Source organism: Esox lucius, chromosome 8, assembly GCF_011004845.1.
Source record: "Esox lucius isolate fEsoLuc1 chromosome 8, fEsoLuc1.pri, whole genome shotgun sequence".
In the NCBI taxonomy this organism is placed as follows: domain Eukaryota; kingdom Metazoa; phylum Chordata; class Actinopteri; order Esociformes; family Esocidae; genus Esox; species Esox lucius.
Window position 1 is genome coordinate 11,227,826 of NC_047576.1, and position 20,466 is coordinate 11,248,291.

The window sequence follows — 20,466 nt, forward strand, 5'->3', positions numbered from 1 at the left end:
GAGCCGGGCCAAAAACACAGATGTTTAGCTGCTAGCCTTTGGGAGGAAAATGCTTTCCTGAGGAGCACCATTAAACAGGAGGGTCACGTTGCCCTCAACTCGTACAAAACAGACTGATTTTACCGACCATAACACACTCTCCTGTCGTCCCAGTAGAGAACAGAAATACGGACATAGATGGAGACAACTGTATAGAGATGAATGATGGACATGCTGTTACACATCAGTAACATAGTAGTCAATAATGTAATGTCTTATCCACTGGAAAGAGCAGAGATATTGTCTATTGGTGCCTCACTACTTAGGCCTGACATATATCTCCTGATCACTGTGGCTGGCAGCTTTGATCAATGCCTGGCTCTAATTGGTGAGATAATTGACCATTCAATATGGGCCAGAAGCACAAGGGTGAAAACCCATCAAGAACAGAACACACACACACACACACAACCAAGCCAGTCCTAGCTGAAATAATATCATATTGATATGGCAAAGCAGTATCAATACCTTGCTAATTAATATATTAAGCACTTGGAGGGGTTAGTATTGGGATCGGTGCGTTCAGCAGTGTAGCGTAACTTGCAATTAAGGCTAAGCCCAGAGGATCACTGGGTCTGCTCTGAGACGGACCAACAGGTAATGCTGTTTGTCTTTGTGAAGGTGGGAGGGGTTTCATGGTTTAATCGATTAGCAGTGAGGAGCAGGGACAGGGCCCATAGAGCACAGAGCCAGAGGTCTCTATGAGACCGGTCCGAGCTCTCAGAGGAGACGGAGGGAAGAGACGGGAGGAACACACACACACACACACACACACACACACACACACACACACACTGTGGGTATGTCAGGTAATAACAGTATGGCTGTAGGTATCCTATTCTAAATGGAAGCCAGTAGAGCTGCTGTACATTATTATGTGGGTGAGTGAATGAGGCCACTGGGTCTAACAACAGAGCAGCCCTGGTGTTCAACTCACGCCAGCAGCATTGTGGAGGTGAGGACATGGCAACGCTGCAAAGCTAATGCAGAGAGCAGGGACCTACTTCCCTGTAGTCATTACTGTAATAGGCCATTATTATTAACACCTGTGACCTGAACCCAAAAAAATAGAGAGATTTTCATTTGGTAATTACTACTGTGAGCTGATATGGCGTTATGATATCCTCCGTCACCTCACCGTGCATTAGGATGTGACGGACATCAGCTCCGGTCCAGGGCCTTCAGGGGGAACACCAGATAACAGCACACTATTTCCTCACTGGGTCTGTTTGCTTCCAGGGCATGTAACGGACCTGTGTGCTGACGGGTCCGCGACCTGTTTCTCATGCCAATTGGCACATGTTGTTCACCCCGACCAGACACACAGTAAACAAAACCACTGGCCTATGTAATGACCCCAGGCAAAGACCAGTAGTTACTGTCAGGGTTGTGTTCATTAGGGCAACAACACTGGAAATGGCAATTAGTTATTGGGCAAGACCAAAGCAGTCTCTCCCTGTTCATTTTCATCTCTCCATTTGGTGCCTGTTGAACACCACCCTGGTGTAATCAGGGTGACAGATCAGTTACCTGTGACCTCCAGTGGCACGGTGTCCTGTTCGTCGTCGATGCCCACCACCACCTCACAGCGGTACATGCCTGAGTCACTGGAGCGCAGGCCACTAAGCGCCAGGCTGGCATTGAAACGGTTGTCCTGGTAACCGGGTAGGGTGACACGCCCCTGAAACGCCTTTTTCACCTGAACCATGAAAAGAACAATGCAGGAATGAACACTGTACACGGTTGGAAAACAACAAAACCACAAAGAATACTGAAATTCCACTCAGTGTTGCTGCTTAAAATATAACAGTTGGCAGCAAAACAATCTTTCATTTTCCTGTCCTACAGAGAGGTATAGCATATGAAACAAGATTTCAATAGAGGTAGAACCTTTAAACAGGAATCTAAGTACTGATGAGTGGCTGAAACATTTCATCCAGAAAGAGGCAACAGCAGACAAAGACAGGTCCCCCTCACAGCTTTACCTTAACCACGTTGTCCTTGGCGACCAAGACGGACTGTTCCCTCTGTCGTCCATCGGCCCCCGCCTGGCCCCACACCTTGGTCCATTTGATGCGGGGCGGCTCGTGGGTTGGGGTGGGGCGCAGGGTGAAGACGCAGGGCAGCAGGACGCTGTTGGCCAGCTGCTCCCTCACTGTCTGGTGGGTCACCTTCCTCATGTTCACCACGGGGTCTGCCCATACCAGGCCTGGAGACAGGTGAGGAGGAGGAGGAGAGGGGAAGATGCATGGTCAGATGTCTACAGCAGACTAAGTGTTAAAGAACGATTTGGAAACACAAATGAAAGACTGGTAATGGAGGCTACTGATTGACAGTACATTTTCTATTCATCAGACAATTACATACACACAGAATTAACGCTACAATATAGACAGGGATATGAAGCTTGTATTTTCAAAAGCCATGAATCCTCTGTATGATTACAACAGTTAGATCTTTGCTAACCTCAAATCTCTGCTTCTTGATTGATTATTGGACCATTTTAACCATAACAAATGAGTTGCCATAATGTAGAAATAAAAATGACCCAGCAATTCACTGTGTCTCTATCTGTTCAAACAGTTCACCTTGTTATAAATGAGGTTTTCATTGGAAGCTTCCAAACCCAAATGGCTATTCATTCTATTCATCCCATCCCCTCCTTCGTCAGGGCATTCCCAGCCCAGCTCATTAAGTTACAATATGTTGGAGAGTGTTGGGATGTGGGAGTATTGACGGAAACAGCCATCAGTGCCTGGGAAGGACACCAGGGACATACTCTGCCCAGAACTAAAAGCTGTCCTCATAATATACACTTTCAATCAGCAACTCACTCACAGTGGGACCGCTCTTATAAAAGCATTCATTAATAATAAGAACATTGAGATCTGTCAGATAAGCTGTATGGTTTGAGTGGAGGCAGGAGAGAAATACATACAGTAAAACCCTTTTATTTCTCTGTTCACTGGCTAGGCAACAGGAAGAGGGATTGACCATCAGTGTCCTGCTGATATGAATAAAGGAGGAAAACCAAGGAAAGAACTGAAAGCAGAGGCTGATGGGATGAAGTCCGGGGGAAATAAGGGTATTGATTTATTTTAATTACTATCAGTTTCTTCAACACCTGCTGTGTTTAGACTCACACACATTCCTATTTGAACTGATTAGATTTCATGTAAAATGCGCTGGAGCAGGTTTTGGCATAGCCGTGGGTGGAGTGTCAACCGTAATTAACTAGCTGATTGGAAGAGCGATGCGTCCAGAGATCATCACAGACACGCCATTGTGCTTTTCTGCTTCCCTTCCTTGAGGTGTCCTTCCTCACTGCCGTCTTCACACGACCACCAGCAGGAGCTCGCCCCCGTCTCCACAGCCACAGTCACTGAAGCTTTTTATTTTTGCCTCATTTATTTGGCTTTCTTCTGACACATTCTATTGTTCTTTTGTTTTTCTTTTTGAAACCAGGCTTGACGTTTTGCCTGGCTCCAGCTAGGAATTTCATTTCATTCAGTCTTTTTGACGTCAATTCAATTTTGGTCTGTTGCCTCATTTTCAATTCCCATTGAATTATGTCCAATGTGGGATGGATTTGGTGTGTGTGTGTGTGTACACACCCTTCCCTCACAGCCATGCTTGGCATTCTGCTCCAGCCCTTGACTGAGAACATTGTATCTCTCATTCAATATTAATGGAACAGTGACTACACACATGCTGGTTACACACACATGTCAGTATTTCATTTCTTGCTTGCTGGTTTATGCGTCTGTAGTGTAATGACAAAATGTCTGTTGGGGAAGAGTGGAAGTGTATTTGACGAAGAGGAGCGTCTGGCCTCCTACAGGCTCCTAATGATGTTAATCAGGGGTCTTGCATAACATTTGCTTGTCTAAATCTCTGGAACAACAAGTATGGGCCATCAGCCCCACCCTCCTGAGTTCACCTGGAGAGGTGTGAAATTCTGAGTAAACTGGAATGTAACCAAATGTAGATCTTTAAATATTGTAGACATTCATTTGTAGTGTTTGGATTTTCCCTGTTCCCCATAAAGGGGTGACCAGTCTGATATGCTTTATTGTACTGGACGGGTTATGGATCATTGTAGAATATTTGTCCTTGCTGCATGTCTGACATCAACTGCCGGCAACGCCCCGTCCATTCGATAATTTTGCATTGATTAAGTGGGACAGTTCCTGTACTTTGTGTTCACTGTGTTTGCCAAGGTAAAGTAATGCTAATGACTATTTTCGGGAGTGTTTTAGATTTTAGGATAAATAGCCATATCTCAAAAAAGTTGAGTTTGTCATCGTTAAAGAGACCTTGCGTCACATTATATGGTAACTTACTATCTACGAGTTTGTTCTTATTAAAGAGACCTCCTGACAGGTTGTGTTGGAGCTTAATATTTACCTGAAGACTTGTAACTATGTTCTGTATTGTAACTGTAGTACAGGATTGGAATAATTTTTTTTTTTACTTCAATATAGATTACGATTGCATTCCTCGTTCATCTGCATACTCGAGTACTGATAATTACACACACATATGTCGAAGCAACCAGGCAACCCTGTGTCCTGGATTTCGAAGCATTCTGGGTAGGTCCAGGAACATATGGCATTGACTTGTCATCACTGAGTCCTGGGTATCTAAGGTTTCTGTGTAGCCCCAGGAACACATGACATTTTATTGTACGGTTTGTGTTAAACGACCTACACCTTATGGGCACTTACGATAACTGATATAAGCACACACATCCAGACTGGTCATCCCTGAGTTCCGGATTGCTATGCGTTCCATTGGCTTCTGTACTTAACTGATGAGCAGCATTGAGAATTCTCGTAGGCCATGAAACACATGATCTTTTGAATGTTTGGCATGTGAGTGGCTACTTTTACTAAGAACTACTGGCATAGATGGTCATTAATGATTGCTTATATGTACAAACAATATGAAGTCAGATTATATATTTAGATTTTTTTATCACAAAGGTTACATTCCCTTGCACTCATTTCCCTAGCTGTCATCCAGTAGTGACAGTGGTAAACCTTGAATTCAACCATTTTCACTCAACCATTTTCAAAACCCACAAACAGCAGACATAACACATGTAAATAGCTGTCAGTGCTCATTTCTGAATGCTTCCAATTGTTTACGAAAAAAATGTAAGACTCTGAGTGAACATCTTAACATCCATAGGAACAGGGCTCCGTCGGTCAATCAAACTCTCAAAACTAATAGACCAGAGTACAGCGCTCAACACTCTGAAACACCAACGTATAGCGCTCAACACTCTGAAACACCAACGTATAGCGCTCAACACTCTGAAACACCAACGTATAGCCCTCAACACTCTGAAACACCAACGTATAGCGCTCAACACTCTGAAACACCAACGTATAGCGCTCAACACTCTGAAACACCAACGTATAGCCCTCAACACTCTGAAACACCAACGTATAGCCCTCAACACTCTGAAACACCAACGTATAGCGCTCAACACTCGGAAACATCAACGTCTAGCACTCAACACTCTGAAACACCAACGTATAGCGCTAAACACTTTGAAACACCAACGTATAGCGCTCAACACTCTGAAACACCAACGTATAGCGCTCAACACTCTGAAACACCAACGTATTGCGCTCAACACTCGGAAACATCAACGTCTAGCACTCAACACTCTGAAACACCAACGTATAGCGCTCAACACTCGGAAACATCAACGTCTAGCACTCAACACTCTGAAACACCAATGTACAGCGTTCAACACTACGAAACAACCACGTACAGCGTTCAACACTACGAAACAACCACGTACAGCACCCAACCCTCTAAAACACCAGAGTACAGCTTTCTACACTCTGAAACACCAACGTATAGCGCTCAACACTCTGAAACCCCAACGTATAGCGCTCAACACTCTGAAACACCAATGTATAGCATTCAACACACTGAAACACCAATGTACAGTGCTCAACACTCTGAAACACCAACACACACCCCTGAACACCCTCAAACACCAACATACACCGCTCAACACTCTGCAACACCAGCGTACATGCTCATCACTCTATAAACGTACAGCTCTTCTGTGTGTCTGACGTCATCTGCTAACTGGCACCATATTCACTGGGATGAAAGGTCATCTCCTGTTTACAAAAGCCTTTCTCTCATTACACACAAGTACTGGTCCTCCGGCCTGGAGACCAATGACCTCTGGGAGGAAAATACTGTTATATTCTTAAAGACTGGGTTTAACTGGAGCTAGGGAATATCAAAGACCAGCTCAACATGCAAACATAACATAAAATAATAAGATATGGCAGAAAATACTGTTATATTCTTAAAGACTGGGTTTTATTGTAGCTAGGGAATATCAAAGACCAGCTCAACATGCGAACAGAACTGTAAACGACAGCTTCAGAGTGCCCACCTTAGTGCACCTATGTTCTGTAGACTGTCTGGATGTTCTGTAGACTGTCTGGAAGTTCTGTAAACTGTCTGGATGTTCTGCAGACTGTCTGGATGTTCTGTAAACTGTCTGGATGTCCTGTAGACAGTCTGGATGTTCTGCAGACTGTCTGGATGTTCTGTAAACTGTCTGTATGTTCTGCAGACTGTCTGGATGTTTCTGTAAACTGTCCTGATGTTCTGTAGACTGTCTGGATGTTCTGTAAACTGTCTGGATGTTCTGCAGACTGTCTGGATGTTCTGTAAACTGTCTGGATGTCCTGTAGACAGTCTGGATGTTCTGCAGACTGTCTGGATGTTCTGTAAACTGTCTGGATGTTCTGCAGACTGTCTGGATGTTTCTGTAAACTGTCCTGATGTTCTGTAGACTGTCTGGATGTTCTGTAAACTGTCTGGATGTTCTGTAAACTGTCTGGATGTTCTGTAGACTGTATCTACTAGGTTTTATTACTGGTATGTAACCAATTCAGCAAGGTTACAAGAGAAGGAATTTGTGGATGATTTCTGTGGCACTGAAGGCAACTGACCTTATCAGTAGTGTCATACTAATACATTTGCCGTCTGCTACAGTTTTCCAGTGAGACAAATGACACATTCCTCTGAATACATAATGTGATTAGTTTCCGACTATCAGTGTTCCCTTTCCTCAGAAAGAAGAACCTCCGTAAAATGACCAGGAGTTCAATTTCAGACTCAGAACATGAGGGTGAGGATTGCAAAATGATGTAGGGAAGAAGGAGGGGAGAGGCGGCATTGCAAATATTAGGGAACTGGTGTAATGTGATTGAAAATACACACAATTTTATCCTAAGTGTCTCTACTTTGGCAGAAACGGGAGAATACTGGTTCTCTCAGCCTCAATGGAGTGAGTCAGCAGCCGTGAGGACAAACGCACAACCATACACACACACACACACACACACACAGGATCACACACACACACAACCATACACACACACACACACACACACACAGGATCACACACACGGCTATCACACAGCAATTTCTGGGCCACCTCGTCTGGAGCTGGGGAGAATTTAATACAGCCAAATGTATGCTTACGCTGAGAAGCACCGATAATGCTTAAACTAATCAGGAGCCATGTGTTTGCCAAACCCTGTTCCACTTTCCAGTTGCCAAGCATGAGTTTGGTGATCCATGTTATTGTGTTGCCCACGTTGCTACAGGCTCCAAACAAATATGCTGTGAATTAAGCCGAGCTGTAGCCAGTATTCACAAGAAAGTTTCATTCTTTAAATTTTGTTCATAAAAAATGTGTTTCTTTGTTCCTCCTACCTTTCCCAGATTATATTTACTTTTTTGACCCTGGCAACAGCAATTTGCTAAACTAAATAAAAAATTACAGATACCTTCTTAAAACCCCAAATTACTACTTAAATTGGAGAGTGGGATACAAAAAAGACTATCTCTACATGGTTAAATAATGAATGCAAGCGCAGTGGCCCCATCTCAGTAGATATACAAAATCTGCATTTAGATGGAAATGTTTTTACAAGCAGAACCCCCTTGAGACCCTCCTTTGTTTGGAAATCCGACTGTTTTTCATCTGGCTTTTCCTCTAAATGAGGCCCAATCGGAAATAAACTAACCTGCCGAGAAAATGAGTGAGGGAAGAGAGTAAGAATAACCAAGAGAGACCAGAAACACAGATAAAGAGGCCACCAACACAGATAAAGGGACCAGAAACACAGATAAAGAGACCAGAAACACAGATGAAGAGACCAACAGCACAGATGGAGACCAACAACACAGATGAAGAGACCAACAGTACAGATGGAGACCAACAACAAAGAAGAAGAGACCAACAGCACAGATGGAGACCAACAACACAGATGAAGAGACCAACAGCACAGATGAAGAGACCAACAACACAGATGAAGAGACCAACAACACAGATGAAGAGACCAACAGCACAGATGGAGACCAATAACACAGATGAAGAGACCAACAGCACAGATGGAGACCAACAACACAGATGAAGAAACCAACAACACAGATGAAGAGACCAACAACAAAGATGACATTACCAACAACACAGATGAAGAGACCTACAACACAGATGAAGAGACCTACAACACAGATGAAGAGACCCACAATACAGAGGGAGACCAACAACACAGATGAAGAGACCAACAACACAGATGAAGAGACAAACAAAACAGATTTAGAGATAGTGTCTCCCTGCTGAATTACACAAAAGGCCTAGGTGATGTACACAATTGTCAACACAATCATATTTGTCATCTCTTTGTTAGCAAAGGAAAATTATTAACTACAGAAAAAAACTTTTTAAGTCACAAGCAGTAAATAGGAGATGACAGAAAGACATATTCAACAGTCATAACCACACAAGGGCTGACATTCCCATTCTTTCTACCTCTCCAGACAGTCTTACCTGGAATGGACTTTTAATGGATAAAGGTTTTATTGTCTTAATAGCCCATCTGCCAGGCTCCTTGCTGATCAAGGAAGACCCATCTTCTCAATGGCATTGACTAGCTACATGTTAGGTTTTGGCTTTGTCATTAATCAAGACACATCTGTCTGTCTCTCTCACACTCTCTCTCTGGTGATCTCTTTGTCAGGTGTTAACATCACAGGACTGTTTTTGCCCAAGAGCAGTTCTTCAGGATAAAAACAACGCTATAGTTATACTAGGGGCAACTAAGGGGTCATGTTGAATGTTTGAAGATGCTTTTTTCATTTTGCTTCTCATTAACATTTCTGTGATAGAATATTGTTAGAGGATCCACAGCATGCTCTAAAAAAACTGTTTATTTGTTTTATTTTTTAAATAAAACCCTGAATATCTACAGTGTCTATGTGTAATATTTAAAGAAACAAGGCTTTGACACATGGTCGGGTAAAAGAAAACAATAGACAGCCAAAACATAGAGAGAGAGCGAGGGGCAGAAATAAGGAGAAAAAGAACAACAGACAAAGACAACCGAAACACAGATAAATAAAGCAGAGGGGGATGTTGACTCCCCCCCCTCAACACAAACACACAAATCAGCCCTAATGATAACCATGGCAACAGACACCACAAAGTGAGACAGGAGATGGCATTGAGGGGGAAAGAAAACCTCCTCTTTCAGAGGCCAACCACATTCAGGTAGACACACTCTCCCACAGATAACAGTGTTGTATGTTCTAGTGTAGACAGGTTGTGTACTGTATAGTCCCATTGAGGTGGCTGGGTCTTTGTAGATTTGTGTGCTGTAAGGGATATATTTTTACTGTGCTGTAGGGGATATTCTGCTTTCAAAGCAGCTCCGATGGTATGTCATATAAATGGAATAATGGGAAGTGGCAGTCTGCCTCTGTGCCCCTCTGGTCCGTTCTCTCAACCCGCCCTCCCAGTCCTACACCCTGCTGCCTCGAAACAAGTCAGCGCTAAATCTACAGTGTTTCTGTGTACGTGTCTGTGTGTGTGTGTACACAACAGGCCGTCCAAAGGCAGGCACCACGCAGAGGCTTGGAATGACATTCCCGTGCTGGCGCCATCTCACAGGAAACCTTCTCTTCAGGACCCATTCCCCTCGTCATCCCCTCTTCCCTCTCTCCTTCTGCTTCTCTGCCTGCACCCCCCACATCCCCTCCTTTAGTTATGGATATTAACCATGTCTGGGGGGCTGCATCTGGGCCCTGTCCCAGCTTTGCCCCAGCCCGCCACACGTGGGTTTAGTGCCACTCAGAGGCGGCTGGCGTGACTAATGTCGGCGCTCTGTGTGGCGTAATGATACATTTATCTGGCATGGCACAGGGCCTAAGTCCCCCTGTCCCCCATCTTCATCCCTGCCCCGTCAAACAAACAGTCACCAAAGGAGTTTTTCATGCCAGCCCCCCTTCTGTGCCAAGCCTCCCCCACCTCCTTCTGTCTTTCTCCATCACCCATTTCCATATTCACTCACCCAAAAAAGAGGAAGATGGGTGGGGGGCAGGGGGGGGGGGTGACATCTTTAAAAACCTTCTCTCTACAGTAGGGGGGTAGAATGCATCTACATGCACCACAGATGTAGAGGCTTGTGCGTGTTAGTAAGTTAGTGGACAGACAACCTTGGGGAAGTACTTCTTCATGCTGATGTGGGACTGCTGAGCCGGCTTTTTGGCGTGTGGCCTGTGGGGTGCCGCAAATACAACTACTGCTATTACATGCATGCATGGAACACACGCACATAATCCAAACACACACACACACCTTCAGACACACACAAACATCGCCAGTCACATCTCAGATGGTAAGGTAGCAGCCTGCTGAGCCTTGCCTTGGTGTTTCTCAGGCCCCACAGTGCCCTGCTCTGTATCTTGACATGAGTCTGGACAGTGGCGTGCGGATGGCGTCAGGAGGACCATGGCGGGCCAAGGAGGCGCTGAGGGTCTGTCCTCCTGGTCGGACTGTGAATGCGTGGACACGGCTACTAGAGACACTCTGCTTAAAACTGTATCTGTGCACATCTGTGTGTCTTTGTTTGTGTGTGTGTGTGTGTGTGTATGTGTGTGTGTGTGTGCGCGCATGTGCGTGTGTGTGCAAGTGTTCTCGCCATCTCCTGTTTGGACTGTGGTTATATGTTCAGCAGGTATCTGCTGTTGGGCAATTAGTCTGTATACATTATGACTGCGATTCATAATTAATTACTGAATTTATTAAGTTAAAAAGTCGAGACCAGCGCTTGACATTAACTTTTTGGCTCACCAGCCACTGTGGCTAGTGGTTTTCCAAAGTAACTAGCCACTCAACATTTTCACTAGCCACCATTTTGTTGTTTGGGAATTACGTTTTTGACCATGGTGTGCTACATCTTAGCCTGTCTTGTTCACTGGTTCAGTCACTATTAGGCAAAGGTGGTACCCCACTTTAACAGACACCCCTCTGTGAAATACTTTATATAATATGGCTACACACTTGAAAAAGACAACTATTATAGTGTTAAATCTTCCCTGTTGTCCATGTCCACTTGTGGAGCTAATGCACGCTACAATGTCCTCCCTAATATCAACCAAAATATTCAAGCAATATATATATATATATTCTTAACATAACCTAGAACGATTTACATATGAAATCACCCATCAGATTTATAATTAATCACAGTCAATATTATTGTTGTCTATTTTTGTTATGCTATGCTCTTCTAAATATAGACTTGCATTAAAAATGAAACAGAGCTGTATTTATTACAGCTTTGTCAAGTTATCTTTCCCCAATCTTTGCCTTGACGCCACATCGTTAATCTCCCTCGACTTCCTTCAGCTGTACTGGGCTCTGCTGCTGTCGTTGATCCATCGTCTTCACGTTCATATACTTATATTGTTAGTAATTATGTTTTTTTACTCTATATATTGCATATTTTGCCTAATGTTTTTGGTGATAGTACATACCCTAATCTGATGGTCTTTTCACCTGTAATTTTCGTTTGTCTCGCAAACTCTCTTTAAAAACAAATCTGTAATTTTAGGGTACTAGAAGTCGCATGAAAAGTTTAAAAACATGTTTTGAGGATTAGATGTAGTTTGAGGTTATTAAGTTTTAATTGAATATTTTGACATGCTTGGCTGTGAAAGAAAACTAGGATCCACTTGTTTTTCCGACATTACTCATCTCCGCGATTTCTGGATACGTGTGGCCCTGTATGCAAGGTTGCCATATTTCATTGACCGTAAACTGTATTCTGCCGCTATCTCCAGAAAAAAAATCGACTCGCCCAAGCCCATTAAACATAGCCCTATTAGTCGGAAACACACCCCACCTGGCAACGCTCAATATGGTTTTGTCATTTTAGCTGCAGTGATTCTTTGGTATTTATTTATGGGCGCAAAATCATGTTTTTACATGTCAACACACAGATGAGGTGCGATATTTTGGGAAGGCTATGAGCTTTGAATGCCAGAAAAACACTGTGTATAGATATAAAGAATGCCACCAGCCAAAGTGGCTATAAATGTGACTGCGTTACACACCACAGCCAAATTCTACCCGCATTTGGCGGGTGGGCGGGTGCCAATGTCAAGCCCTGGTAGAGACCTTCTGAATTTCATAAGAAATACTCTAAACAAAGATGGGTTGGGCTTATATCCTGTCTGGTTATTGGGCTATTGTTTGAAATCAAAAAATGTTGGAAGTTTAAACCATTACACATTTACATTAGGAACATGCATCCTTTGAGAGAGAAATTGTAATGTCAGTATTTACTTGAAGTCTGTAAGTCTGTGAGCCGTCTAGAGGGCATGGCTTTTACCTGGAATGTCAGTGAAAGAGGTCCTTACTTGATAGCAACTTCTCATCCTTTTGTGGACTTCATCCTTTTTGTACATTGCTGAGAGCAGGATTGCTTCTCAGAATCAATTCAAGATGCATTAACTTCCTTCTTATATTAACCCAGTGCCCAGGTTGACGCTTATCATGTGTGGATCTCAACATGGCCAGATGGCCCGCTCCGGTCCACCTCTGTCTCTGGGATCAGAGTGCAGAGAGACTCAAAGAATTCAGGAATCTCTGATTTATGACGTAAATAAAATTGTCCTAGCGCCAGTCAGGTTCAGTCTGTTTCGGTGTTCTGTTATTGTAAATCCTGTAATAAGAAAACGTTAACTTATTGTTTGTTCATTATTCCTGAGCAGGATGTTCCCAACTACTATAGGGACCTGGCTACAGTATGAAGAAATATTGAAACACAGGAGACCATGTGTGTATTCTCAGTTGCACTAACAGCAGCAAATGCTGAAACGGAGAAGGACTAACATGAACTTGCCTAATAAGAAAGGCTTATTTTCCCCGCAAACTGTGCTTCTACTGTGTGCATTAATAAATGCTCTCTAGATGATTGAAAGCATTCTGACACATGCACATAGACATTAATATGCTATTACGTTCACAAAACGAAGCCGAGTGGTCTGTTTCGAACATCAAAGTGGATATTAACAAATCCTGAAAACGTTCAACGAGTGACACTGCAAATACAGTCCACATTAAGCTCCGCCGTGTGAGATTAGCAGACATTCTCGTCTTTCCGGAGACTGGAACTCAAGAGCTGAGCTCCGCGGGGTGAATGGAGCTAAGAGGTTTGTTGTCCCTCCCTGCCCTAAATGCCTCATCATTTCCCTCTTCTAAAACACCAAGCTGCAGTAATTGCAGTGAGATGAAACGACCGGGATCAACCCCCTTCTTCCGGTGCTCTGGCGGCGTGCCAGCAGTCCGGGTGACATATGCGTGAGCGTTACGAGTGGGCTTGTGTGTCTGGGACTGGTGTGGCACACCAACAGGCTTCCGCCCTTCGACGGGACTCACCTGTGTTGGCTTGTCTCACCCCCGCCAGGTGTCTCCCGTCCCCTCGTTATCCCTGCCTTCTTAACCTGTCTTCTCTGTTTGCTCCAGTTGCCGGTTCGTCTTGTGGTGTCCCTGAGTCGTCCCTGCTTTTTCCTTTGTTTCTCATTCCTTGTCCCTAGCCTTGCTTTTCCTCAGACCACCTGCGTACTGACCTCTGCCTGCCTCGACCTCCTCCTGCTCACTCCTTGCCGGCTTTACAATTTACGGCTATCGTGTTCCGGACACTGCCTGCCCTTGTCTCTGCTCCGTGATTATTTACCATTAAGCAGAACCTAACACCTGCATCAGTCTCCCTGACTCTGCTCTGGGTCTCCCCCTGAGTCGTGTCAGTGTGGTGTGTGCAGACCAACTCCTCCATGAAAAAGGAAGAGTCCGAGGACCAGTGTGCCCGCCACTCTAGAGTAATGACCATGTATTAAAACTAGACGGTAGCACCCAGCCAAAACCCTGCTAAGCCTATACGTATCCTAACAGCCTTCATGCACACCCTCTGAAGAGCAGGAGGTGCGGAATATGTTGCTAATGTGGTAGTGAAGCTGTGTCTACAGAACCTTAAGAACCTGAAGAACCAGAACACAAGGATGGCCACACTAGCCACTGAAGTTACCAGCAGAGGTGTAAGTAGTACAAAGTAAAAGTCCTTGGCTGTGTTCCAGAATTTGGACTGCAGGGATCAACAACATCGTTCCATGAAGTGCAGAGTGTGTGGGTTTCACTCTTCCTTTTATTTTATTGATACTGGGTCATTTAGTCCTAATTACCAACTTCCCTCAGCTAATGAACACAGCCAAGTACTTTTACTATATACTATTTACATCTCTGGGTACAGGTGCTGTGCCAAGGAGACCAGAACTTACCAGAACCCAGAGAGAGGAGGGCTGTTAGCAAAGCCAGCAGTCCACAGGTTGGGATTACTGCACCCAGCATCCTGGACCTGACAGAAACAGTGAGACAGGGAGAACATTTTAATGGAACATTTCACTAAAATTGCCAAAAATGTTGACCCGTATGACAGCCTCTCTTCTAGAGAGAACAGAGAAGTACTTGTTTGACAGGGAATGGAGTCACGGCCGTTTGAATCACGCTCACAGACTCTGTGATGAATCAGACAGGAGTCCTTTCTAAGGTACTGTTACAACACCTAATAGCCATAAATCACAAGAAAGCACGGACTTATTAATGTACATCTTCCTACAGTCAAACTAGTTCTACCAAGAACAGCCCACTATACAACCCAGTGTGATTGGCAATCAGTTGGATGTGCTCTCTGTGTTGAGGAATTTAATTTAATTTGTCAACCCATACCTTTCCTCTGTTGGCTCTACAAAAGAAAAAGATGTTTACACTGTGATACTTTAAAACAGCTGAGCAGCAAATCACATCACATGAATATGACAAGATTGAAGCCTCTGTTCCCATGGCAATTGTTACACATCTTCACTCCGCACACACAAATACAAAGCTGCAGGAAATGTTGGATCGTGTGGAGGCAGATGTTATGTGAGCGGGAGATGGGTATTTGTGTTTGTTCATTGGAGAATTCACCTTTTCTGCGTTGTTGAGAAGGTAAAATATAGCCTAACAGGTTAACACCTTGCATTTGGAAACAAGCCCTCTTTGTTACAATAGGAATGAGGTCATTTTCTTTCAAAGATTTCGGTGATTAAATCATTAAATCAAAGAGAAGAAGCACAGTGAGAAATATGGCTTCTAATCAATTAAACGGCATTAACCCTTAATTAAAAGAGTATTGGGAGATCCCAAAAACACAATGCCCCCAAATCTGTCACATTACGCTTTTTATCTATAGTGGAGGTCTTCACGATATATCAGAACCTGAGACATCTGCACGAGGATCCAACCCAGGCAGATATAACATTATGTAGCTGACCCTTCAAACCTCTGTCAGACCACGGTCAGTGGCAGGGGATATCAAAACTGTTTGATGTCAATGTTAGAAATACGGAATTAGATGTAAAGAAGAAATATCTAGATTATATATTATAAATAACCTATATAAAGTACATTTATTACACACTGCAATTTGTTGCAGGACAGGTTTCTCCAGCATTTTCTGGCGAATAGGCTATATAGAAAAGCTGTTTTAAAGGAAGTTGTAAACTTTTTCAAATGCATCTGATCTACTGTCATAGTTCCAATGACTGCCAGTGTGACCCTGTCTGTCACATTGGCAGTCATAATACATATAAAACTAGGATGACTAGTAGTAGTCTATCAAAAAACCCACGTGTGTTTTTTAAGTCCTATATATGTGCACGGACAGGCTACCTCTGTGGTTGCTCAAGCTGCAAGCTGTATAAGAATGAATTGAATTGAGTGGAACTGGCACATGCCAGACAGTGTGTCTGGAGAGCGATGCATACTGCGTTGTTAACACACCACCTCTTCCCTTCTTGACATTTGAAAAGTCATTATGAAAAAATTAAGTTGTAACCCATAAACCACGATGTAGACAGTCCCTGGCTTCAACAGAGTCTGCACGTGAAATGTTAAGTCAAAGACAAAAGTCTGGCAGTTTGTGTAGCAAAAATAAATTTTTTATGTCTGATATATATCTCATCCAATTTCCATCCAATGACCCTGATCGCTGACATATTGTGGGTCCAATCTGGTCAGATCCCAGTCAAAACATTTACAGGAATCTGATTTGATCTGATTAAGACCTCTATTACCAAGCATGAGACAGAAACGCAGTCACCCACAGCACGTCGTTGTCTGGCTAGCTTATACAGAGACCTGACCTTGACCTTTGTTATGACTGAATGTTAATATGGGTCTGGCCTGGGTTCAGTGTGTTTTGAGTCCCAGTGAGGGAGGATCAGCCCCTGCAAGAGGACTGACCAACACTGTTTTTTTTAAATGGATGTAACGTGGCAGCCCTGGAAACACATAGCCCAGTTTGGAGTGGTGAAATACAAGGTGGGGGTACCAGAGATAGGACATAGATAACCGGTTTCTTTTACGGTTGTGTTCTTCACTTGGAGTCTCAAAGGTAAACAAGGTGAAACTGCAGCCACAGACAGCCCAGCCAGGCTGTTCTCTATGGGGAGAATGCAGATGGGACCTTTAGGAACACAAGGCCCACTTTATCTCTGTTCAATATGTCTACAAAAAGCGATCAATGTTTTAATGCAGACTGAATGTTAATTAGATATTTTTCTAGGGCCAGGAGTTTTTCGTAATCACCACTTAACCTGACGATGGAAAATGGCTTGAGTACTTCCTGGTTTGCAAAATACAGGGCCCTAATTATTAGAGTACTTAGTACTATGCTATGCTGAAGGAAGAATTCTAAATTATTTCGTTCCTAACAATGCCTGGAAAAGATCATATTCCCTTTCAAGTCTATTTTTATCTCCAAAAGGCTCGTCATGACAGCTCAACTTCAGTTCAATCCCAGATCAAACAGGCTCTTCAATGCTCCACAGCACTCACTCCACATCATCAATGCAAAGAAAGTCCTCTACGCATGTATGCTTTATAGGGCCAAGTCATAACAAGTCATTTGTCGGCTCTAACCTTGCCTCGATCCTTAGCCTTTTCATTCCCTCGCTCGCTCATCTCGCTGTCTTTCTTCCCTCTCTTCCTCTCACTGGTGTTATTCTTCTTGTCTTCGACCTCTACACTTCCTTCCTGTAACCTCAATTTTGCTCTCCTCCCAGCTTGAAGACTCAGGAGTCTATCTCTTAATTGTATCTGTGAGTTAGAGCCATACTGTTTTTGAGCAGGGTACAGCAGTCAAGCTGTGAGTGTCCTTTGAAATACCAACTTTCCCTGCTCCACTGGCACACCTGACTGGACATCACCGCAACGCCCACAGAAACGTGCTACTGTGTTCACAGCTGCATACATTTAACCCCAGAAAATACATACACCCCAAGCACACAACAGTGTACAGGAACATATACACAAACATGCTGGCACATAAACACACACACCCACGCACACCCACGCGCGCACACACACACACACACACACACACAGAAACAGGTCCAGTACACACAGCCACAGGATATACAGTCCTTGTCACAGTAGTAGCGTTGCATGGTAACAGACTGGAACAGGTGTACACAGTCATTACAAAAGGTAAAGCCACACCCATCATGTGGGGGAAATGATCCTGTTCCTCCCACAGACTGCCATTGAAAGTAGACAACAATCCCCAAAACATTGTTGTATACCATGATGCACTGGTAATAAGAGGAGAAAGCTAGATATAACGTTTTCTGCTTCATTAAATCCGTTCACATTATGAACTATACCTAACCTATAGCTAACGTTAAAAACACTGGCTAACTAACAATAATTAGCAACTGTAATAGTAATGTACAGATAGATTGCTAACTAAGCTGTCCATTGCTGTCTAAAAGTTGTATAATATATTTATTGCGTTTCCTATGTATGGACAAACATAGTATTAACAATATATAATGATAAATAAGCGGATTATCCAAACAAATAAGAATACAGTATTCACCCAGCCTTGAACTAGTCCGCATTTCATGGTGTTACAACATGAAATCAAAATGGATTTAATTGGGAGTTTCGTCTACAAAACCTCTGCTACAATATGGTGAAGGGCAGCAGCAGCAACAAAGAAGCCCCACTGTCACATTTGTATTAAATATCTAGATCTCTCAGCAGGAAGAAGACCACTCAAATAGGCTCTGGACAGTTTTTGATGAGTCTTATAATAATCCTTACTGAGTCTCATACAAACTGGACCCCCAGACAACCTCCCACACGGCTCCGCCGACTGACGAGGAGCTTCACTCAGCCTGAGTGGTCTGACGGGAGGGTGGCGCTGTAACCACCAAGCAGAAGATCATGCCAGCCCTCCACGGACTCTGTCTCTCTCCTGTCTTCCACCAAGCTTTCTCCCACATTCTGTCAGTCCTTTCTTTTGCTCCGTCTTCAAGGCTTCTCCTCCTCTGTTCCTGTCCAGCCCCCCCCCGCTATCCCCTTCTTTCCTCCAAAAAGTATTAATCAGGATCATTAATCACCCGCTGTCATTCCATCAGTTCACGAATACCATTGTGCCTGTCTGTCACAAAATGAACACACACCCTTAAATGGATGACATAGGAACACATCCACCCCCCCCCCCCCACACACACACAAACACACACGAGCATGTGTGCGCACACCCACACACACATGCACACACACATGCACACTATAATACAATCCACCTGGGAACCCAATTAGAATTTACATCTGTTTACCAGTGATAAATAAGGTCTGCACAACAAGAGACCAAAGAGACAACAGTAAATGCTGATCTTCCATATTGACTAGTACATGGGTGATTCCAAAGGCATGGAAAAAAATCACCACTTTGATGTGAGTGTTTTCAAATGACATGTGTCTCTACTGTTAATCCACTTTTCTGGGCACTGAAATAAGTGAGTACAGTATAGGCACCCTTGCACTTTATTCAAATAACGTACCATTTCAAAAAATGCAGTTGAACAAAACAAAAAAACTGAAACGTTTACAAACTTTGCTTATTCCACAAAGAAATCCAAAAATCTTCTCTTATTGGTTAATTACTTGTAGTCAGGAATAACTACATTTCTAGCAGGCGATTCTTCTTTACAATGCATTTAGACTCACCTGTAGAAAGTTACAGGCGCCTGCCATATGAAAAACATTCGTTCAACCAGCTTAAACGGAGACAATGACTAATTCTCTTGTTTGGTTTCATTGTATGTGCTGCACTGATCACGGAGAAAAGGTAGAAAACCTGAGAATCGTCTGAGGTCAGACACATGACTGTGGCTAAGCGTGAATAGTCTCAAGGCTTTAAATCTCCAAAGGCTTTGATGCTCCTGTTTGCACCGTACATAATGTTATCAAGACGTTTAAGGCCCACGTCACTGCGGCCAACCTTCCTACATGTGAGAGAATGCCTGACGGAACAGTGCAACAAAGGATTGTTGAAATGGCGGAGAAACCTCTTCCATCAGCTGTCACCCAGATTCAACCTGACGTTCAGACACGAGGTGTGACGGAGTTAACTCACACCGTACCGCTGCCAACTCAGTGAAGACACCCCGGAGGACCCCGCTGCTTTTCCAGTTTCCCACAACATACCTGGAATTGCTACAATCCTTCTGGGACAATGTTCTGTGGACAAATTAGACCTTTTGGTAAAGCACACCATTTCTATTTTTACAGAAAACAACAGAAAAGGAAATTTTTCCCACATCTGATCCCTAACACACTAAAAAAAATCACCCAGGAATGGTTTGAGACCAAACGTTGGTCTGTTCTGAGGTGGCCAGCAGTGTGTCCAGATCTTAATTCTATTGAATCCTGTAGAGAGATATGAAAATGTGGTATAAGTGAAAGCTTAAAAAAGAAAAAATGTCAATAATGGAATCATGTAAAACTTTAATGAATGTAGCCTTTACAGAGAAATGTTTAAGGTAATACGATGTAAAGCGCTTGCAAACAATTCACCGATACAGCATCATTAATTTACCAAGCTCTTTCTCTGTTAATAATTTAGACTTACATTTACACATGGTAAATTTGATCTAAAGATTGTTTTCCAAAGCCGATGCTGTAACTTAACCTTTTAGGCT

At 43.4% G+C, this 20,466-nt stretch overlaps 1 protein-coding gene across 1 annotated transcript in view; it reads right to left on the reverse strand.

Annotated features, from left to right (window-relative positions):
- Positions 1-20,466, reverse strand: part of ncanb (neurocan b) — a 143,113-nt gene that overhangs the window by 82,781 nt on the left and 39,866 nt on the right. Inside the window, exons 2-4 of the mRNA XM_010871573.3 lie at positions 14,713-14,789; positions 2,025-2,248; positions 1,570-1,738 (exon numbers count right to left, since the gene is read on the reverse strand). Coding sequence (XP_010869875.2) covers positions 1,570-1,738; positions 2,025-2,248; positions 14,713-14,782 — 463 coding nt within the window. The 5' untranslated portion in view covers positions 14,783-14,789. The remainder of the gene's footprint in view (positions 1-1,569; positions 1,739-2,024; positions 2,249-14,712; positions 14,790-20,466) is intronic.